General features: G+C 40.4%; 1 protein-coding gene across 2 annotated transcripts in view; it reads right to left on the bottom strand.

The window, feature by feature from the left end:
• Positions 1–11,513: 11,513 nt before the first annotated feature.
• SETBP1 (SET binding protein 1) overlaps positions 11,514–24,129 on the bottom strand; it is a 269,876-nt gene continuing 257,260 nt past the window's right edge. For both annotated transcript variants that reach the window (XM_032095509.1, XM_032095508.1), the window contains 2 exons: positions 22,596–22,763; positions 11,514–17,161 (listed from right to left, as the gene is read on the bottom strand). In XM_032095509.1, coding sequence (XP_031951400.1) covers positions 16,605–17,161; positions 22,596–22,763 — 725 coding nt within the window. In that variant the 3' untranslated portion in view covers positions 11,514–16,604. The remainder of the gene's footprint in view (positions 17,162–22,595; positions 22,764–24,129) is intronic.

The raw sequence follows: 24,129 nt of genomic DNA, 5'->3' as shown, positions 1-24,129 counted from the left end.
TTACGCCTTGGTTATCTCAGCCAGAGCTTCAGGGACACACCGCCCACTGCTCCCTGATCAAAGCCCACAGCCCCCAGTGGAAAGAAGCCAAGGAAACAGTTTTCCTGTACAATGGAAGGAAGCAGTAGCAGCAGCTGTGGCTGGTGCCATGTGTTTGTGCACCAGCTCGCTGGCTGGGCTCTTCCTCTGGGAAAGAGAAGTGACAGGATCGCACTCGGGTTTCTTGACATGCCGGAGAACATCTAAGCCTTTGCCATGCTTTGAAAGAAAGCAGCAGAAAAAACTTCCTCTGGCAGGTGTCTGCTCTAGCAGACAAGAAATTAAATATTTCTCTCAAAAAAAAAACCCCACTAGGAGAAACCAGGAAGGAAAAGACTTTACCTGTGAATGTAGATGGAGCCTGACCATGTGGGAGGGGATGTGCTGAAACCCAGTGTTGCAAACATCAGAGCTTCTAAAACTGAGGGAATCCATTAGATATTTGGGCCGAGGTGTTAGCTTGGAAGGGTGTACCTTGCCAGGGTGAGGCTCCAGGACCACTCTCAGTCTTCTCCAGGTTTATATACTTTGTCTTTTGAAGGCATGTAGAAGGTAACCAAGGTTTCTAGCATCCCCTTTCCTAAGTCTTTCTGCTCTAAAATGCAACTAGTTACTATTTCTACGTCTACTGCTACTCTTTGGAGGACTGTGTATTCATTTGCTGTCCAGTATAATGACAATGTAACTGAGTGTTTTGGGAAGGGCTGATATAAATTATATTAGTGATAACATGAGAAACGGAAAAATTAATCTGCAGCAAAAAACTGCTTCTGTCCTGAGTGCTTATTCCTTCTCTATGAGCTCTGCTGTACTGTGTGATTCTGTGCAAGGTTCTCAGTGTGGTTTTCATTTGAGAAAGCATGATCTGAAAAAAGAAAAAAAAATTAAGAAGCATTTTCTCTTTATCTTCTTACTTACATGTACCAAAAAGCCACCAAGTGAGCCATTCAAATAAAGTGTACTACTTACCCTTAATTGAATTTACTGGTTTCAATATAATTGCAGACTCAGCACCATTATTTAATTTCAGGATTTAATGAATGTTGTCAGATCTCCTGAAGGGATACACATGAGGCTGATGAACTAGTTCCTGGTTCACTTGTGCTGTGTAGTCTTAAATTTCATTTAACTAAAGAAAGGTTTCTCCCTTTGACCTGTACAACACATCTCAGAACATCTTTGTGTGCTGCACCTGTAGGAAAAGGCTCCCCTGTGCAAGCAGCCTCCTTACACCTTCAGGGTCATTGCTAACCTCTTATTCTTCCTTGTGGCTTCTGTTCATCATCACAGAAGCAGAAAAAACCAAGGTCTATGGGGATTCAATTAGTGCATTGTCTCCAGGTATATCTGCCTGACTGGGGTATCATCCAGGTCTGCTGGGCTTGGTGTGGCAAAATAACACAGCCCCTGTTCCCACAGGGAGGCATTTCATGATTTATCAGTGCAATCACTCAAAGGCTCCCTGCTCCCCCCCCTACCATCCATCACACCTCCTCTGTGCTGATTCTTGGCCTCAGTTTTGGGAGGTGATAAGGGCACCTGATGTATGGAAACTCACAGTACTGCTGCACAGGACAGGCATGGATGTACTGCTGAATGTGATGATAAAGGTAGATAACAAAGATTAACGAGAAAGTATTTCTGAGCTGTATCATGGGGCCATTCCCCCTTTTTTAAAAGGACACTATTACCAATTTAGACATAAACTAAATGTTTGTAAAAGAGGTCTTGGAGTTCTGATGATAATTTAAGCTTGACTCACTCTCTGTAACAACTAAACCAGTAAGTGCTTCAGAAAACAGCCATGAATTTTAGTTTCTCCCTCCCTTTGAAGCCATAGCATCCCTATTTTTTCCTTCAAAAAACAAGAAAGAAAATAAATATTCTCAAAGACCATATATTATTTCCCCAAAAGTATTAAGTTTCTTTCTATAAAAATGTTATTAAAAATCTAAGCTGCTTATAGAAATGAAAGATAAGAACGTAATGAGAGAAAGTTGGGATCAACTATAGAAAATAAATTACTTTTTTAATGTAAATTTTTGAGCACAAATTATGGTATGGAATGGGAGAACAACTAATTGTTCTTCCTTTGCAGCATGTTACACCAATCCTGAAGAGAACAGGTTTAAACAGGAAATTAGAACTAGTAAAAGAGATGAAAAGGAGGAGAAGAAATATTGATAAGAGTGGAGATGTGGCATAAATATAAGCAAGAGGTAGGGAGTGAAAAAAGAGTATTGGAGAACAATGACATATTAGAAAGGTATACTTTTGTCATGCTGCTTTTAAGTCCAATTAAAACTTACAGATAAATTGAGAGAGAAGATATGACTAAATCTGCTTGTAAGTTATAAATGTACGTTCTTTGAACAAAAGTCTCCAAGGCAGTGTCAACCTAAATACCCCTTGGTGTGGAGATATTAGTTTAGATCACAACAATACAACCAGACTGCATGACTCTGTCCCTTAGGTGAAGTAATTAAATACATAATTACACCGTTTCTGATTTCAGAGCTGGCTCTCTTGATGCATACATAGCCTGCAGTCATTTCACCAAGCTCTTTATGCAGATAACTTGATCATGTTGGACATATCTGCTGTCCATTTCACTGGGATTACTTGGAACTGATTGAAAATCAGAACCTTTTAATGAAGAGTTCAGAAATTTAGCAGGCAAAGCTTACTACCATAGTGAGCCTTTACTATAATGATAAAAGAGGTTAACAAATATCTGTGGGAGCTCCAGGGAAAACAGGGATTTATTTACCCTTCAGTCAGCCTACATAAACAGGGAGTTTTGTAGTAGAGCACACACAATTTTGCTGTGTGGGTTCCATTTCATCACACACTCCTAGTTACTCAAAAAATTGAACCAGCTGCAAAATAATTTAGAAATAAAGACACCTGTTTTTAACGGGTTAATGTCAATGAGTTAAAAATCATCTTCAGTAAGTTACTGCTCATAGTTCATGTTCATAGAACACGAGATGGAAAGGACTCACAAGGAACAAGTCCAGCTCCCAGCCCTGCCCAGACACCCCAGCAATCCCACCCTGGGCATCCCTGGCAGCGCTGTCCAAACACTCCTGGAGCTCTGGCAGCCTCGGGGCCGTGCCCATTCCCTGGGGAGCCTGGGCAGTGCCCAGCACCCTCTGGGGGAAGAACCTTTCCCTGATCTCCAAAGTAAACCTCCCCTGGCACAGCTCCAGCTGTTCCCTGGGATCCTGTCACTTCTCACCAGAGAGATCAGTCCCTGCACCTCCAATTCTTCTCATGAGGAAGCTGCAGACCGTGATGAGGTCTTTCCCTCATCCTCTCTTCTCCAGTCTGAATTGCTGCTTTTGTTAAAGACCATACCCATTTTCCCTTCAATTATTTTCCAAATGGAATATACTTGAGAATCGTAGGAAATCCTAATGTGTGAGGAAGGTCAGCAAGCTTCTATAGAAAAAGAGAATAAAAATTACTGAGCAGAACCTTAGTGTTATCTAAAGCATCTTCCCCCTCCTGTTTTAATTTCAGGCATGCAATCCAGTACTGCCAGCAGTCACGTGCTAGGTGCTATTATCTCACCTTCTTAGAAGCACTGGACAGATGTGTTTTCTGAGGCACTATCTCAGCCCTATCATATATACTTTTGCAAAGATTTTAAAGGAACTTTTTTCTGGATGAAAGGAGTGCTGATTGTCTCTTTCTCTCATCGTTAGCTGTCAGTCGGTAGCGATCAGAGCTGAAGGCACTTCCCTGCCAGGGAATTTGTTTAAATTTAAAATTAAATTTTAGCTATGATGTTGAGATCCAAAGCTGATGCTGATGAACTGTTTTGATGCTGCCACTCCATTATTCAAGTAGGATGTATGTTGCCTTTGTACTGTCTTTCTCCAAACTATGTTCTAGTCAAGCATCAATCCTGTCTCTGACTACAAATAAGGAATTTTTCTTTTCTTGCATCAGGTATTTTCCCATAATTGCATACCCCTCGCTCATTAGTGACAGGTCTTTTCTCAAGAAGATGCGTGCCTTGAACATCCCTTGGAAGGATCTTTGTATGGATTTGCAAGCAGAATGCTGTTAACCATTGTTTTCTGACAGAAATTGCTTTGAGTGTTGGGTTTAATGTCTCTGGCACTCATGATCTATCCCACAGGAGACCTAAAAGTGTCATTTTGGGTAAAGTACACTGCAATTGCTTTACAGGAGGCTTTCTATGGTAGGTTTTTCTGTTGTTACCAAAGAAAAGGAATTGAAATCGCCCCTCGGGCTTGATTTTGTTTCTGAAATTTGCTCCAAAATTATTCAGTAAAGCCATGTAATGGGATTAAGAACCATGGACCCATTCATGAACCTGGAATGTCAGCTGATATATGATGTCACTGATATACAGTGTCAACTCTCCTGGGACTCTTCTTCATCTTGATTGTATTTCTGCTGCTTCTGACCTGCTGCTGCCTCTCTTCTCCAAGTTAGAAAGTAATCTCACTGAGAAGATTCACTGATTATCTCCTGTCACAGCTCTACCTCAGTGTTGAGTTGGATAACAGAATAATAAATAAATAAATAAATAAATCTGCTTTATTCAGAAGATCTGAAGAGTTTTTACTTATTTTTGTGTCTTAGCTGACCCTGAGTAAATATAGTTTCTCTTATCGTAACCTAAGCAGTCATGACCTGATGAGCAGTCCCAGCTGTTTCTCTAAAGCCTGAAAGAAACTTGGAGATCGCGGACAGAAGCAGAAAACAGGAAAAAACCCAGAAACCATCACAATGTGGAGTGGTAGAGGTGGAACTGCAAAGGACCATACCCAAATGGGTCCATTGGGTCCTGTACTTCTACTGCTCTTCCAGTTCTGTTGCTTTTTATCCTCCTCTACCAAAGAATCATACATTGCAATGTCACTGCATGAGAAACAACTCTATACTGCTTGCCTGACCTGGGGTCCCTTTTTATGCTTTTACAGCAGTCGGAGATTAACACTGTGGTTGGTGGCTGGGTGCTGTGCAGTTGGCATCAGGCGGGGTGCTGCTCCAGAGTTTCCTCCTCCCCTCCCTCAGTCCTTCTGATATATGAAAATCTGTGTGTTTATTCCAAATCATCAGACCATGTCATTTAATGATGTTTGGCAAGTTTTATTTATTACATTTTTTCCAACAAAAGCCTGTAAGGCAACAGAAAAGTAAAGCGTAAAATACATTTGACTTAATTGGCAGCAGCAGGCTTCATGCGTCAGAAGGAATTAACCTCCAATAAAGCAGGATGTGCAGGAAACACAATGTACTAGTTTGATATGGTCTTTCAAAGCCACCACTTCCTGAAACAGATGCAGAAACACAGGTTGTCTGAGCCTGGAAAAGGCCTTTGGGTTGATGTGCGTGCAACAGCTTTCAAAGATCTCACACACACATCTCTAGAAATCTAGCGAGATGGAATTCAGGATTCCCTATCCATGTCAGGGGTTTCATACCCTTTTTCACCTTCAGTGTTTGAATCCAAGGCAGATGGAACAATATTTATGCTTCCCCTCCCATGATTCAACCTCAGTGTCCTTGCCCAGTCTGTGATCTGATTATCAAAGCAGCAGGAGCAGACAGCTATCATTTCTGGGACACCCTTATCAGTGAAGACATAAAGAGATGACTGATCCAAAACTGCATAGCTTGCATCTTCAGAAGCTCATCCAATGTGAACAGACAGGCTTGAGGACTATTTATAGAAAGCTGAAAAAAAGAAATAATTTCATGGGGGTTTTGGATTTTTTTTTCTCTGAGTTAATGAAGGATGGACAGAAACATATGGCTGCAGCAAAGAAGGATAGAGAAACCTGTGCCCTGGTTTAAAGATTCCCTTTCACTCTGCCGTGTAAGTGACATAGACTCATTTTTCATGGTTAAAAGAAATAAGGAAAGAAGCTGACTTGTAGACAGTGACCTGTCATTAAAGTCCTGATAAGGATGTTCTCTCATACAAGTTTCATATCTCCAGCAAGGAATTCACAGTCTTTTGGTAAAGTTAGCAAATAGTCCTTCAATGTATGCAAGGACTACTGATGGTAAACTGAGGCCTGGGGCTAGGAACACTTTGTGAGATTGTTTAAAACAGAAGTCTATTGATTCCTGCTTCCACTCAATAAAATAATTAAATTTCAGCTTGACCGACTGGGAGTAGGTGTTGGAGTTGGAAGCCAGGTTCCTTCTTGTAAGAGCAATTAATCATCTACTTAATTTTAAAGTGTTTAAATCACACTGATGTCAGTGGGACTAAACCAAAGCTTAAACAGAAATTCTTGTTTATGTTATGTCCTGAATTTCCATAAGCATAGGATAATAGGATTTTCTGAATTGAGATGAGAGTGGTTTAGATTCCAGAGAGGTTTTGCCTCTTTGCTCCCCTTTTTTTTCATTAAAAAAGCGAAATCATTCTTGGCTGATGGAATTTGGACCCTCAGGGTCACCATGGCTGTTCTGGAGATGACATTCTGGTGAAACACCATTTGAAAGCAAAGCAAAACAAAAAAATCTTCTCATGGTATCCTGAGCAAAAACATAACGACAGTAAAATTCTTCATTTTTATTTTATTCACGCTTTTACAAAAATCACCAAGATACAAGTTTTGGGAAGTTTGTATCTAATAGGCTGCTAGGCTAAAACCATGGCCCCTTCATGGGATATTCAGAAACACAGAAGTGTGTGGGGCTTTAAAATGGAAGTCCCCAACAGCACTGTAGGATCTGGATGATATGGACAGTGTTTCACTTGCCTTCTCTGACAAATGGGATGCTGGGTTGTTCTTAGGCACAAAGTTCCTTCCATCCCCACAGGAAGGTAACACCTATGGGAAAAAAACACCTCACAGGTGCAGATATTTGATCCTCAGGTACTTGGGGCAGGTGTTCAATCTGTCTGTGAGAATCGTAGGATCATGGAATGGTTTTGATTGGAAGAGACTATAAAGATAATTTCATTCCAACTCCCCTGTCGTGGATGGGGACACCTTCCACTGAAACAGAGGCTATGGGATCAACATAAACATTATTATATTATCTCTGCAGTAAATGAGGCTCAGTCCATGTAATCAGAGAGGGCATCTCCTTGAGTTCTCATCTTTGCAGGGAGGCTTCTGTACAACTGCTGTCTTTACTGTCAGACCTTTGCTGCCATTCGCTGATCCCTGACCAGAATTTTGGGAAACTGCAACTATCAATAATTCAAGCAAAGACAGTTTTACTTCTTGCAGTAGCTATCTATTTATCTGCAGTTTAAAGAGAGAGAATTGAGGCCTAATGGTCACTAACTATGCCCTGATGGTAGCTGTTTAATGAGGATAAATGAGGAGTGCTGTGTCAGCTTAGAATGTGGCAATAAAGTCCCAGTAAGCAAGCAGGCTGCCTCTTCCTTCTTCTGTCACAAGATCCATTTTTATACTCTCTCCATGACCCAGACCTTCATGTCCTCCAGCCTCTCCCTCCTTTCAGTGAATGCCCTTTTGTGTTTCTGAATGCATTTCTTCCCCTTCAAGTGTGCTGTTTTATTTTTTCCTGTCTTCAAGAAAACTAAGCAGTGCCTTCCTTTGCCTATTGTCTTCATTACAGCTTGCCACATTATCATTTGCTTCCTTAAGAGATCACTCACTTTTCATCCCTTCTCTAATTGCTCTGCTCTAAAAAGGCTCACCACAGATGCTTTTCACGTGCTCTGTTCCTTGCCTTTACCTTGCAGAGGTTTTCACTGTTCTCCCTTCTTAACTAATTTTCTGCTTGATATGCTTGTTCTCTGAGAATATAAACAGAATGTCAGGCAAGACAAGTAGAAGACACTAAGGGCTGTTAGGGTCCACACATAGTATTGTGGCATGCTAAACTGGGGAGATGTGGTGGGAGCTTTGCTCTGTTTGAGTCAACGACAAAAATGATATTAATTTGATTGGAACATTATTTGCCAGCAATACTTGTGGGACAGTTTGAGAACTATCAGATATGAGCAGGCGTGGGATGGGGATGGAGACAGGTAAGCAATATTCCTGCCTTTGGAAAGATGCTCAGGGACAACCAATTATACCTGCAATTTTTCTGGGCAGGTAACCTGGAAAAGTACAAAGAGAATAGGGTCTCTGCTCTGTGCTTTCCATTACTGACTGAGGGGGGAAGTCCATAATGAGGGAAATCCCATGAGGAAAACAGGTGCCATACAAGCTACACCTATTTCAAGCATTGCAGAAAAAAACCTGGGCTTCCTATATGCCTGACTCGTGCAGGACCGAGACACTCCATGACTTTTAGGACATGGGAATTTTTTTTCAGGTTATTTTTGTAGCACAACAGAGTAATGAGAAGAAGATATTAATACTTTATTTAACTTCCTGGTGCACAGAACACTGTTTCATCTTTTTCCCAAGGACTCCACTTCTTTTGCCCTCTTCCTTCCACCACAGCTCTAATGAAACTGTGGTGACTTGGCTACTCATCCTGCTGAACCAGTTTCCAAACACTTGAATCTTTAACAAAAGCCCATTTTCTCAATATGACACTTCTTACAGGCAACAAACAACAGGAGTTTGTATTACATCCTTCTACTAGAAGCACTCCAAAGCCACTTTGGGATGAATAGTTTCCATAAAGAAAATGAATACAGATCTTTTGCTCCTGTAAACTGTTTTAACACATTTGAAACTGATAGCACTTATCTGCATAAGCTGAGAATGGGAACCAGTGTATCTTGCTCTGTGTTACAAACAAAGTTGGTTGTCATAATGCAATGACTTATGATTGCACTAACATTTTGTCAAAGTGCTCTTACAATTCCTGTGGTGCTTTCACGCCAGTTTCTTCTGCAGCTCCCAGTAAAAAAAATGCATAGACCGTTTGATATGCCACTCTTCATTGTAATTTCAATGCTTGCTATTAGCTCTTAACCCCCTATGTTAGTGCACCAGTGATGTGGTTCATGAATTGTTCCTAAAAGGCCAAACATATATTTTTTATGTTGACATCTATGCTTCCCTTTGCTTTCTAGAGCTTGCCAGATGGTGTGTACTGCAGGGCTTTGAGTAGGGTCCTGTCACTAATCCCCTCAAGGTCACTGGAACATTTTTTCTACTCAGTCAGTAACAGTAGCATTGTTCTAAAATTATGTGGGTGCATTGTGTTACAGAACAGCAAATAATGCTGTCACGAGCTCACACAACTTGCACACAAGCTGCAGGCATCTCCACCAACCAAACTTTCCTTGGCACAAAATAAATTCAGCATATGAGGTAGCTCAGGAGTCTGGTGGGAAATGGTACCACGAGAATGAGTGGGACTAAGGTTGAGGTTTGTCTTGTCTCTGCCAGCTGAGGATGAGTTAAGGTCACACTGGAAAGACTTCTTATCCCAGGCCACACAAACCCGTCTCCGTTATCAAAAGTGAAAAAGGGGTAGAGCACATCTCACACACCCTCACCTTGAGGGTGGAGTGTGAAATTCCCTCATAAATCCAAACTCCAATAATATGGAGGATGGCCAGAGAGGGTTTGAACAAATCTTCATAACTTTTATGAGCAAAATATGCTCAGAAGAAAGAGGATGATAATCAGAAAACAATATTATTTCTCCCTTACACTTGATGATTTCATTATTTGCAATTATTCCAGGGCAGAGATTAATAGTGAAAGTATTCTAATCTGGAAAACACCGAATTTATGCAAATTGAGAGAAGATAACAGTATCTCACAGAATGGGTAAGGTTGAAAAGAACCACTGGAGGCCATCTGGTCCAAACCCTCTGCTGAAGCAGGTTTCCCTAGAGAATTCTACTCAGGGTTTGTGTCCGGGGAAGAAGACTTCACTATCATTAAACAAAAAGTGCCTAAAAAAAGTTACACCCTACCAGAGCTCATGAATTTACTAAACTTTGTTTCTAAGAATTCCTAAATTTTTTCTCAGAGATGGTGTAATCCACAGGAGCAGACAGAGCTGGGGTAGTTAGAGATGAAACAGTCACAGAGGGTTCCTAGAAAAAGTTTGACCTTTAGACAGAAGCCTGGGGTGATGACCAAAGGATCCCCCCTGCCCAGGAGGAGACTGGTGAGGAGTGTGGTCTTCTGACACTACATGGTGTCAACAGTCTGGGGGGAAAAAAAGAAACCAGAGACAAAAAATGTGAACACCTCACAGATGAAGATCCTCATGCCCTTGCCTCATCCAGTGGCAGAAACCCAACATCCCCAACTTCGTTTGCCTTGCTACCCCATGGCTGTGAGGTGACACAGCAGAGCTGTGGTGACGGGAGATAAACCTCAGGAAAGAGCTGGCAGAAGGAGAGAACGGTCCTAAGATACTGCAGCAGCAAGCACAAATCTTGACAGTTCACAGATGCTTCCTAAGGAGCTTTACCACAGGCCTTTTACTAAAATGTGGTTGGAGTTGGAGACCAGTAGCTTATACATCACAGATCCCGATAAAAAACAGTGAGTGAAAATGTCAGCACTTTTGCAAACTGTTGTCAAAAGCTGGGGCTATGTATATATTAAAGAGAGAGAGGAGAAAGAAAATAAGCCCCATCGCATTTGAGATCTTTGGAGCAGATCTACTACCGTAACATGAAGCAACAGCTGTCAAAACAGCAGCCAGAGGGGCTGTCTTTGCGGTTGGATGAGTTGGTTCCACCAATGCAGTCCATCCCACAAGGCTTCAGAAGGGAAGAATGCAAGAGGACACTAAGTTATCTGTCATGCCTGGGCATCACTGGCTTCTCCAGAAGGCGAGGTTTAATCTCCATGAGGTTGCCGAGCCATTGGTGAAGGTGGTGAACTCTCTCCCCAAGGAGAAAAAAGATGAGACCTGGCATTGCTGTGGAGGAACTCGTGCATGTTGAGGCTGACTGCCTACGATGGCAGCAGACCGCTCTCAGCAGCAACTTGGAAAAGAAACTTAAAACCATACAACAACCAGTGCACAGTGCCATTGTCACAGCATGAGGCTCCACTGAACGGAAAATACCCCTTGGCCTACAGCCCTTCCTCTCTGATGCTCAATGAGGAGAGAGTTGGCTCCCGTCACCCCCTTGCCCACAGCTCAGCCCCTGGGACTGCCTTCCCTGCAGGGATCTGGAGAGGGATGCTCCATCTGCTTCTGGAGTGGAAATCCCACCTGGGTGGTAAATTCTGCTCTGCTGGTGCCTGAGGACACAATTTGGACCAGAGAGGTCTCTGTCCATTTAGTGATAGGCACAGCACTGAAGTGTGAATCCCTCTTTTGCCCGTGGGGCCTATGGCACAGTCCATTTTTAACTTTTAAGGATATTCTGGGAAAAATTCAAAAAAAAAAAAAATAAAAAAGAAAAGAAAAGAAAAAAGAACAGAACCAAAGCATGCTTTTCTCCATTACCATAAAGAGGGCTTGTGAATGCATGGTATTATTATCCCAAAAGCTATTAAACTCCTTAGTGATGGGAAACAGATGGAAAATAAGACAAAAGAATTCACAACTCATGTTAGACTGAATTGAATTCCTTTAATTTCACACAATGAATAACATATGAATAGGATTAACTTTTTTTTTTTTTCTTTTTTTTTTTAGTTAAGTGCTCTATACTGTGCTAACCTGATTTGGTAGCGAAAAGACTGAGCTTTGTTTTAGAAAAAAATGTTTAAAAACCAACATCTAAGATCATGAAGGAGCATGACATTAAAGCATGCCAGATGTATCTAAGCCTCAAAGAACATCAAGTCCATATCCATTTTTAAATGTACAAAAATGCTTCATGAATAAAAACTGTTACAAAAAGAACATTTCAAACAATGTACAAGTTTTTTTCTTGCCTCTATATTCAATAAAATACAAATACATTTTTTTGCTCTAAAATATGTTTACATACAATCAAAGTAGAACATGCAAATTACACTTTAAAAAAGGCTTTTAAAAACCACTTATGAATACAAACTAAAAATTAGCCAGCACGACTTATAGAACAATCTTGTGCCCCATTCGTTTGATTTTTTAATTTTTTTGAAATACAGTATATACATATTTAACACTTCATGTGCATTTATTATTTAAGAAATAGCTTAAAAAAATAAAGAAAAAGAAAAGTAAAACAAACCAACATGGGATTGAACTGCTTCCCCATGTTGTCCAATTGGCAGCTCTTTTCATGTTTTTATATTTTTTTTCTTTTTCTTTTTTTTTCTATGTAGTGTTTTATGCAGCCTAGGCAGGCATCTTAAGGAGATCTCCAATATGTGTCCTTTGTTGAAATGTGCTTCTAATTATCTCAGAACTGCTGCACCCCAGTTTTTGGATTACAAGGAAAGAAGAGGTATTACAAGGGTAAGATATTTATTCTTTCAATTCAGAAAATCATCCTGGTTTTTCTGTTTAGATACTTTTTCTTTTTTGTTGGTTTTTTTTGGTTTTTTTGTTTCCCTTTTCTCTTTATTTTTTTAGTTGTTCTTCAAACACTTCAGGATGCTCCTTAGATGTGCTTAAGTGCAGTCCTGAATCAGGGCCTGTGAAAATAAGAGTTAGGGAAATCCTTGTGTTTGGAACAGTGATTTCTGTTTATTTGGTGCATTACTGTAGAGCTCAGAAGCCCTAATGATGAACCAGCACCCCATTGCACCAGATGCTACCCAAAAAACCACAAGTAGAATATTCTATATTCCACAGCATTGCTGCCAAATGGGCCATGCTGTAGGATACCCGGGGAGCTGATGACTATGTTCACCTCTTTTTAATTTATTTTTTCCATATTCTATTTTTTTTTTTAACAGTTATCCAAAAACTTGCAAGGTGCTTCACAGAAAATTTAATATTGAAGGGCTCAAGAAGCTGGCAGCATGAAGGTCTTGGAGACACAAGTGGTAATTTTTTTTTATTTTTTTTTTTATTTTTTTATTTTTTTTTTAATTTTTTTTTTTTCCTCCTCTCTCCCTGAACATTTATCCCCATTTCTGGTTTTACACTGGATTGAGGAATAAAAGACCCACAGAGTGGATGCAAACCCGTGGCCTCATTTCATATGGCTCACAGCCACGTGATACTGTTTTGTGTTTTTACTGAAGCATGCTCAGATGTGTGCTAATCTGTGACACAGCGGAGGTGTTTGAAAGGTTTTTTTGGTCTTAGTAAGCAAAGGGCTTTCACCCCAGTTTTATATAGTATTTGGAAATGTGTGGAGACAATCTAGAGAGTTCCTCTGTAAATCTTCCTCGTGGTAAGGGAAAAAAATCAAAAAGCTCATTACTGGAATATTGTTGGGTAATAAACTGCAGGAGTGGAATTTTAGCCTTAAGCCCTAAAACTAAATCCTTTATGATCTGCATGTAGTACATCGCCTTATAATATTATTCTGTCAGCAACTTGCTTATCATCTTTATAGACTATGCAACATGCAGAACACAAATTCTGAGTGCCATCTAACAGTATTTTCACTCTGCTTTTTATGACACTAACAAGCTACTCTTCCTGTCAGCCCAGGACCAGCTGCACGAGGGTGTTGTGTGAACAAACAGCCAAGGCTGTACCACAGCACCACGCTCCACCAGCACCTTCTTGCTGTGAAAAACAAACTTTGAGCTTCTGGATGGAGCCCATCCTATGCTGACAGCTTTCAGCTACCAAGTCTTGAACTTAATTTCTCTGGGACAAATAGGACCTCTTCATGTTTTTGCTCAGTGAAGGGTCTGTGAGGTTATTCCCTCCAAGTGGATGCTCTCCTTAAACACTGTGCCTTTCGCAGCTTTTTGGATAGCACTTTTAGGAAGGATAAGAGCATTCCTTTCCCAAAGCTCAGGAGCATGGGAGGCAGCAGCCACTCAATTATCCTTCCCTGGGGCAGTTTTATCCCAGTGTGGTCCAGCCCAAATCCAGCCCTCATGGGTACTCTGACACTCTTGAAGCCATGACGGGCATTCAATGACAGAATTTGTTGCCTTCAGACCTTTTTTCACTCACTATACATTGAAATATCCTTCAATGACATCACTGGAGATAAAACTAAGGATAAGTTGTTGTCTGGCTTAATTTCAGCTACCTGGAATACCAAACTTACGATTTTTTCTTGTCATTTTAAGTGACTGTCACCTACTTTCAGGCCCAAAGGAGATTGGGAAAAAAGGGTTTATAAACTAACTAAACCTCAATCCAATGCTTTTTAAGGAAGAAGAGAGGAGTTCAATGAGGTTTAGGGTTTTTTCTCTGCAGGCCTACAACTTCAGTCAGTAACACTGTGCTAATTCAAGAGAGCTGAAAAGCAAAATTGGTTTTAACAGAACGAGCAACCAGCCAATTTATTTCTAAGCTGCATTAATTGGAAAACAAAAGCACAAATAGGTATGATGAATGATGCAAAACAAATTGGAAACAAAATTCTGTGATCCCTCTTATCAGTTTTAAGGAGTTAGGACCTCAAAATTTGTTCCAGTCTTAAAAAATAAAAAAAAATACATCCCCTCTTCCAGCTCCCCGACGCAATCCTATCCCCATATGCATTCAGTTTTAATAAGCTAAGGTGCTATCACAGAAGAAAAATCAGTCTCTAAAAAATAACGAGTTGTATGTTTACAGTGTTCCTCTAACACCATAGTCTTGATATGATTTTTGTAAATAAATAACAGAATAGAAACACAACATTTTTTGTGGGGACTCTTTTGTTGAGTTTGTTGTTTTGTTTTTTTTGGTGGGGTTTTCTTGTGGTTCTTCTTCTTCTCTTTTTTTTTTTTTTTTTTTTTTTAGTGTCGTGCTATATGAAGCTTCCTTGGCAATAAACCAATTCAAGATTTCTCAAGAAAGGGAACAGCATTTGGCTTGTGAACCATTAAGTAATTCCAAACCCCCTCCCTTGCTGGAATCTTCCCTCCCTGTTCCCATTTTTATATCCATCTTGCTATGCTAGGTGTTGACTGCACCGCAGGATTTAAAAAGAAAGGAAATACAGTTGAAAGTATCTATTTCAAATTTCAACAGTTGACTTTCTTTTTAAAAAGCATTGACACTGCAATGGAACAGCTTTTTGTTCAGTCTTTGTTTAGCGAAACATTTTAGTTGGGCTGTGGAAATGGAGCTTGGGTATTTTACCCAAGTTAAATCAATGGCTAACGGACAACTCGAATGAGAAATGTACAATTTGAACTGACCATTTAAAGAGACGATTTGTCACACACAGTTTGCATCCATGCAGACTGAGAGCTTTATAATTACATTATGTACAAAAAAAAAAAAAAAATTATTTTTTTAGTTTATTAAGGCAACCACAACTTGGAGAACATGTCCAAAGTGGCATTAATACAATTGCAGTGGTGATACCCTTTGAACATTTTTATTTCTATTTTCAGATAAGAACACTTATTCCTTTTCTTTTTTTTTCAGAAATAATTGCCAAGAAGGATCTATTATCCATAGGGTTTGTTCTATAGTTTTTTAAAACAATCTACTTTGTCTATTTTCTTTAAAAGATAATATCAAGGCATTGCTACCCAATGCAAATTATTCGTATTCTGGATTTCCCGTCAATTTCACTGGGAATTGCAGATGGTAAAGACTTGGTAGGTTTGGGCCCTGTTTTTAATTCTAATTTTTTTTTTTCTGTCCTATTTTTTTTTCTTTTATCTTTTTTATATTCTTTTTTTGGTGATTTTTTCCATGTTTACTATAACTATTCCCCAGAAGTGTCTTGCTGTTCTCTACTCATATGTACCGAGCATCAAAACAACTTGGCTGATGGATGACCCCTTTTTCACATGCCATTGCCAAGTTGCTTCATATAAACGTGCTATAGTAACCGAATATCTGTGAACACCTTATTTTAAATGCCGTGATATTCCGTCGTTTCTTGGGATAGCACTCGGAATGAGTGTGCACACATGTAAGGCTCTAATTTTCTATTGCCTATATTGCAGCTAGTTGTAACTAGGCAGGTAAATGAGAAAGAAATACATAGTTCTAGCAGGAGCCAGGCATTTTGGCTTATGCTGTCCCAAAGCCTGGTAGATATATAAAACTGGAAAAGAAAAAAAATTCAAATAGATTATAACCAATATCACAGTTGAGGAAATGACATTATTTTTTGTTGGGTGTTTTTCTTCTTTGTTTCTTTCTTTGTTTCTTTTTTTTTTTTTTTTTTTTTTACAGTGATTTATACTATGGTAAAGTTACTCTTAGTTTCACCTGGCCCACCAAACAGAATCAGAGTCAAGCATGCACCCTTAGTGACAACGTTCAGCTTTCTGCGAGGATGACTTCTCGCCTCCGGGTACGGTATGAGAACAGCAATGCTGAGATTCAGATTAGTTTTGGAAACTTGGCAGAGTTCATGCTTTTTCCAACTTTGACACACATCCTCCTCCCCTCTATCCCCCACTTTTCCCGTGCCTTTCCCCCCTCTTTTCTGGGGGGGGGGCTTGGGTCAAAGCGATGAAGAGGAAAGATGCGAGCCCCAGCTGGCAGAGCTCTCTGCAATGAGTTCTGGCTGCTGAAGGGACAGGTCAGTCTGGTGCTGCCAAAGGGGTGAGGCGGACTGTGCACCTCCTGTCCCCCAGTCCTGGTGTGCTCCACTATGGGCACCCAACATCTGATGAGGTGCACTGGCCTTAGGGAAGGCCTTCACTTTCGCTCCCTCTGCCTTTCCGGTGTCGCTTCACTTTCATGTCCTCCTCTTCCTCCTGTGGAGACTTGTTTTTCCTTTTTCCAACCCGGGGTGCCCGGGGTAGAGGGAGAGGGAGTGGAGGGGGTGGAGGAGGCAGAGGAGGTGGCAGGGGTGGCGTCTCTCGAGCCATGTGTATGACAGCCTCGATGGTGGCCATGATTGTATCTTGAGTGGCTGCTTGCTCCAATATTAAAGGGTTGAGTGTTGGTCTCTGACCTCTTTTGCTCGGAAGGTCAACGCATTTTTCCAGAACGGGCATTTGGTCTCTGGAGTCTTCGTCAAAGGAAAGGGGTTGCTTCCGAGGACGCCCCCTCCTCTTTTTCACGAAGTTATTGCCTGTCTTTGATTGTCTCTGCAGCCGCTTGGCTTTCAGGATCTTGTTCACGTGATCCAGGTTCTTCTTTGTGGACAGGATCTTGGTGTAGTTGCACATCTTGCGCACCTCGCACTGGATCGCTTCAATTTCACGGCGCTTGAACCTTTTCTTCAGGGGCGAGCTGGCTGTTGGGAGACAAGGAGAGAAACAAGTGTAGGTCAAACAACAGTGATTGGAAACTCTCCTTTGACCTCTTCCAGCATCATGAAGACTAGATGAAAATGCAACTTTGATATAAGTATTCTTCAGAGATTTCTCTCTGCCTGTTACCTCTTCTAAAGCAACAAAGCTTTTGCTACAGCAATGTTTATGCATGGGTTTGCTTCGTTCTGCTTTTTGAACCTTTAAGAGGAGGGAAGGAAGCTTAGCATAGCTGTCATATTGGCCCACCTTAACTATTAAACCTTCTATAGCCCAGAGATATAATCCTGATGTCTTAAATTCAGCCTTTAATTCTTGTCATGAATGCCAGTTAGTATGAAGAGCCTTTGTTACTGAAACTAGTGGGCAGAGACAAGATGTGTGGGTCGCTTCATCTGTGGCAAATTCATTACCCCTGCCTGGGTTTCTGTACTATTATCTCTGCACATACTAGCTGAAACTACTCAGTCATATAATTGACTTTAATGGCCCCCAAAGTAAGCTTACTCCTGGTTCAGATAACTTACTTTAGATCTGAACTAAGTCCAAAGTAGTTAAGTCTCTTGCCAAGGTCACGTTGTGAGTCATTGTCAGAGCTGGAAAGAGTACCCAGTATTTCTTGGCTCCTGGTCCTTTGCTTAGGACACGAGACCTTGCTTGTTTTGCCTAAATTGTCTCATTGTCCTTTCCTGAACACGGCATCTGTTCAGAGTTCAGGATTTGCACACAGATTAGAAGTAACTACCCCTTTGTGAGGGAAACAGAATGTATTAATTCTGCAATTGCAATAACTGGTGCTCCCCTTCACTCCTAACATATCCATTCTGTGCTACTGGGAAAGAAATGATGAAGCTCAGAATTTCTTTTTGGTAAAGAATAAAACATCCCACTGAATTAACCCCAACCCACATCTACTTGCAAACTTAATTTACACCTGACTGTCAAGCAGTCATTTGAGTTTGAAATCCTTGAAGTTTCCTGAGCAGGCAAGATTTTGAGAAAGGTTCATTTGGGGGTTATCTCTGCCTTCACGGCTAACAGGCTAATCTTCCAGCAGTAGTTTAAATAAAGTTGCTATTGTAGCATTTTCTGTAGATAACCAGGAGCTGTCAAGTGGTAGAATCACCTCTTGCTCTCTATGGCCTGTGGCAGATTCAGCATATAAACCTCATTCACTGGCCTCCCCTCTTGGAGAACATAAATTATTGGCTCTTATACCACCATGTTGCTTGGATTCAGCGAAAAGCTTGCATAAACAAACCCAAGTTACAATGTAAGAAGTAGGAGTGAGTCATAAACAAAACACAGACATATGCTCTCTTATAAATAAAGACCTGGGATGGCCAACTTCCCAAAGTCTGGTTTTCATTAATTACAAAACAAAATACATTTTCCATATGTAACCCACTCCCCACACCAAAAAGAAAAATAAAGCCCATTTGCAGTTTGTGGTTCACAAAGGACAAAAGAAAAGAGAAATGCAGTCATTTTGGTACCAAAGGAAAAGAGAAAGGAAATGAAATATCCAAGTTACTCAGGAGAAGCTAATTAGTTGCACAACATTCCTCCCAAGTAGGTCACCCCTAAAAACTGTGGATTCAAGATCCCTAAAGGCAAGTGGCAGCAAGCTATTTCACAGAAATTTGATCAAAAAAGGTTAAGTCCCTGTCACAGAAAATGATTATTCTCATCTGTCCTCACTGGTGATTGACATAAGTAGTCCCAATAACTTCAGCCTTAAGCATTCAAATCCTTTGAGTCCCTCCCACATCCTGAGAGTAGCTTCAGGTCAGAAGATCTAAAAAATCAAGCATTTGGCTCACTCTTCAGTGTCCACCTTTTGCCTTTTATTGTTATTATCAGGGCACATTTTCAAGTCTTATACTATTTTTTAATTCCAACATTTGAGGTGCTTTTTTTTCAGAAAGCAAAGCTGAAATTTTTTAGTTGGTGATTGACAATGGAAAATTTAGTAGAAATACAGGAAAGCTTGCAAGGTATCATGATGATACCAGATTTGGCTTTACTCTCCATTTTCATTAGGAAGAAAGTAAGCCAAGGAACTAGAAAAAAATTGAAATACAACATTAGCCAAGTACCTGCAAAGATTTTGTGTCTTTACTGAGATTTACCTGCAGCCAGTTGTTTCTGCAGATTGGTATTACCACTTGAATGTAGTCGATGGAGACCTGGTCTGTACAGTTGGTAGAGGATGACCTCAGCTTCTAAATTCTAAAATGGGAACTCGATTAAATTCAAGGTGACCTTGCACGTTGTTTTGATGTCCTGATACTGGATAAGAACAACGCAGCACTCCTGTCCATCCTGAAACCCAGTGAGTGTCTCAGACACTCCAGAGGTCACTCAGGCTGACAGTCCTGAGTGAAGCCTGATTCTGAGGAGACACTGCCCAAGTGGAGCAAAGATTGGTGCCTGCTCTCTGCCAAACTGCCCAGTTCCCCAAAATTAACTGATATGCAGACAATTATAGGGAGGTTTCTGTTCCTGCATGTAAATGTACGAGTTGAACACCACTGTCTTCCTTTATGTTTAGATACTTTTTTGGACCTTATAAAACTTTGCAAGCTCACAAGTCTGTTCATTTTTGTGCTGAAACTCATTTTCACGTTTAGGAAAAAAAACCCCAAACTTCTGTGCTGTTCTGTGCTGGCTTACTGCACTAATTTTTCCTTCGTAAATGCTTTGGGGTGTTTATGACTTTCTCAGGGAGCTTGTTAGAAGCTACTAATAATTCTTTTGCTTTCTTCCTAGCAAGCCTCTGAACTTGCAGGCCCTAGAAAGCATTTGAATTGTTACACAGTCTAACAGTAGTCAGAATGCATGTACTGAGTATGTACATATGCTTTCAAGTCAGGCTTTTTAAATGAGATATTGGGAAACCCAACATTATTTTGACTATTGAATGTCAGGGACATCTGATTCTACATTTGGTGTAGGAAGACTATGCAGAAAGAGTCTGATGTGTCTGCAGGGAGAAGCTTTGATGAGTTGTGCATATGATAAAATATCAGGGAGATCTGCCAGAGTAAACTACTATTGAAGTGAGAGCCATTAGGTGTTATCAACTCATCTGGAAGCTGTTGGTGAGCAATCAAAATATAAAATATTTTCCTATATTGCCATGTGATATACCGCTCTGCTGAAAGCCAAAGCTAAGTATTAATCTTTTCTATTTTATCCAGACAGACCCTGCCCAACCCCGGACCCAAGTTGGTCTGTGCTGGTTTTAGATTTTTGGTTTTTTTCTGGTCTGTGTTGGTCTTAGTTTTTTTGTTGCTGTTGTTTTGTTTTGTTTTGTTTTGGGTTTTTTTTGTTTTTTTTTTCCCCTGTTTCTGCACATTGCTGTTTGCACATGGGAATCTTGCTTTGGGAGGATGACTTCCATCTTGATCTATTTGGTGGAATTCCTTTAGAAGTGTTTAAAGAGGAGGTGGGGAACAGTAACCTTATGCCTGCATGCAGGCATATGAAAAAGTGAATATGCTGCCACGGAGGGGATGCAACATGTGGCAGCCTCCAGGCACCATACATGTACAGGGGGGCATGTTTTTACCCAGGCATATTGACCTCCCTCCACCTCCCAACATGCTGTCTCCAGGAAGGCAAAATCCAGTCCCAAATGAAATTTGTACTTTTCCTTCATCCTTTCTCCACTCTCCAAACAACCTCACCTATCTGGCCCAAAACAAGCAAGAACCAATGTCAGTCGTAAACCACAGTTTATATAAGGCACATGGAAGTCTGGTGTCCCCAGGGTCCGCAGGTGTGGTGAGGCTCAGTCTCACAAATTGAAATGGCTGCAGGCCATGCTTGAAGGCTATGCAGCAATGATATGATGCTGGAACCAGTTTCTGAAGCAAAGAGAGCAATTTCTACCAAAAATATGTATTTCTGAGGTAGCTTAGAGGAGGCTGAAAGACCCACTCCAGCATAGTGATGATGAACAACGAGGTAACTCAGGCAAACATCCAGGCAGACCCCTTGGATGTTTGTCATTGACCCCCTAATTTTATTCTGGATGGCTCTGTTATGTCTGAAGCTCTAAAATCCTTCTTGCTGCCTGTCATTCTCCATCCCTTTGGAGGTGCCTGAGACCACTTGCAAGAACATGGCACAGAGGAGGCTGCGCAAAGCTGGGCTCAATTTATTGACTTGGTCTGAATGGAGTAATTTTCAAAGAGCTTCCTATTAATTACAGGAAACCCATAGCACTGTCCTGTTTTCCCATTAACACAGTTTCTTTTAGTTTTCAACTAAATTATTTCAACATCTGGGCTACAGATAAACCAACAATTTAATTAGACTTCTGAAAATGGAAAGAATGAGCTATGCACTCAAGCATACACTTTCATCTTGAAACCGATCATAAAATATTTGTGTGCTTTCATTCTCCACTGCTTTAAAAATCTGTCCTTGGTTTATATATAGGAAAGTATTAAAGACTAAACAGACAATCCTGATTTTTTTGATATAAAAATTTATCTTTACAGAGGCTACTTTGCAGCATAAAACCCTTGTTTTCACTATTTATTCAAGAAGTGAGAAGGGAAATAAAAATAAGTGCATTGAAACAGCACTTTCAGTTGAATGATTAAATATGCAATAATTCTGTTAATCAGTAAATAAATATATAATAATTCTGTAAATCAGTGATACAAATATGTTTTTTGTGAATGTGGCATCAAAAGTTTGACAAGACTATGAAACTTCTAATGGCTGCATATAGGGTAATGAACTGTTCATTCCCCATTCACTGGAAATTAAAACGGAATGCAAGATTAACTTCTCTATCCACGCCCAAGAAAAGGCATGATGATGCCTGAATGACTTGGCTCAATTTCCAACAGTATAAAGATATCACCTTTCTGATCTGATTCAAAATAGAAGCACAAAATATAAGTTGATAGAAAAGCACGCTAGTCTGACTTATTTATTCTGGTATTTTAAATCACTGTTCATTGCCCCAGACAATTTTGCATTTGCAAGACAGAATATTACACTAAAATCACTGAAGTATGCAGTACTTCTCCTCAGCTATTCACTGTGTATTTGGTTTGTTCGGGCTACAGGAATGGGAGCATTTAAAAGAAAGGAACAACAGGGCTGAGAAAGGATCCCAGGAGTCTTGTTTCAGAGTGTCCTGCTAGACCATACAGGCTGGTGCTACTTGTGTCCTCATTATTGCATGAGTGTTTGTATGTGAAAGAAATAATTTGATATGCCAAGATATGCAATCACAGTAAGAAAGAGTTGGAAATATTATAGCCTGATTATTACATTAAATATGCACATTTGCAGCTACTTCTCCAATCAGGGTGAGAATTAGGTGCACATATTGTGCAGCTCCAGAAGGAAGATGGGGAAGAAACAGAGGGGGTGGAGTGAAAACAGCATTACCTGCTTCAGATGTTGCTGATGATGAAGGTAGGAGAGATAATACTGGACTTGGCATTGCAACACTGTCAACAGCTGCTGGTTTCCTTCTGGTCATCACATTACAGGCAGAACTTTCCATTTTACCATGAAGTGAAGTCTGGTCTGCTTTTAAGTGGGGACCTGCAATTCCTGGGGACGGAAACAAAATTTGGATGAACACTAGTAGAGTAACATGTCTGGGGAATATCTGAAAAAAAGAGACGTTAGTTGCTGTCCTTGCTACATTGATAGAGTTCCATATTTCCTTGTGGATGCATCTGTAATACAGTCTTGATACTAGCAAGGGTCATCATTGTTATTAATTTTTGATAATTTTGCTGAAGGATGTATTATCACTGGTCTCTATAAACAATGGCAAACCAACAAAATAATTCCACATTACTACCTTTTCTCCTAAAAACCCTGATGTATACATAAAGAGAGACATCCTTCGTAACTCTATTTAGTGGGAACGTATATGTATCATTTCCTGTGTAGTTCATTCACCACACTTTGTTACACACTTCTCTGCTATAAACACCTGACTTAGTGGGTGTTTCATCTGAGTAAAGGAGCAGGCATCAGGAACAACCTCAATATGCAATTCCCATCTAAAGCACATTACATTTATTTTTCAGGAATTCCCTTCCTAATTAAATTTGCCTTGCAGCTCATCAAAGGGAAGTCAGTTAAAAAAAGAGTCCTTTGTCATATATTTTTCTACCTAGAGTTTACAGTGCATAATAAATGAGTGGTAAAAAAATGTCAAAGAGGTAAAATATTCCAGAAATATGGACTTATGGCTGGCAGATTCTTCCACCAACAGTATTTCTCAAACTTTCTTATAGTTTGTAACCATTTTGTTTGCTTGTAAATGTGTGAAATTTAAACTGCTGGCATTGAAATTTGAAAACCTTTCCCAGTCTATGTGATGATGGGCTTCAACATGATTAGGGCAGCTATTCATTTATCAGAGATAATCTTTCAAAAACGCCTTCTTTTTTTCAGATCTCAACCTGCACATGAGCCTCAGATAAAATGCATCGGATTTTGGCAACTAAGCTACACAAAGATTCAACAAATCACAGAGCAGCTGAGGTTGAAAAGCTCCTCTTGAGACCACCTTGTCCACTTCACCCTGCTCAAGCGGGGTCAGCCAGAGCAGCTTACCCTGGACCACATCTGGCCAGATAAGAATATCTCCAAGGAGGGAGACTTCACCACCTCTCTCCACGACCTGTTCATCCCCTCAGTAAAACTACACCGTTCAGGAATAACCTGTGTTTCATCTTGTGCCCATTGACTCTTATCCTGTCACTGGGCAGCATTAAGAATAGTCTTGCTCCATCTTCTCTACTCTTTCCCATCAAACATTTGCACACATAGAGAAGATCCCCCTGAGCCTTCTCTTCTCCAGGCTGAATATCCCATCTCTCTGAGTCTTTCCTCATAAGAGAGATATCCCAGATTCTTAATAATCTTTGTGGCCTCCTTTTGGACTCTCTCCCATACGTCC

This window comes from Corvus moneduloides, chromosome Z (genome assembly GCF_009650955.1).
Source record: "Corvus moneduloides isolate bCorMon1 chromosome Z, bCorMon1.pri, whole genome shotgun sequence".
In the NCBI taxonomy this organism is placed as follows: domain Eukaryota; kingdom Metazoa; phylum Chordata; class Aves; order Passeriformes; family Corvidae; genus Corvus; species Corvus moneduloides.
This window is presented reverse-complemented; position numbering and strand designations above follow the sequence as displayed.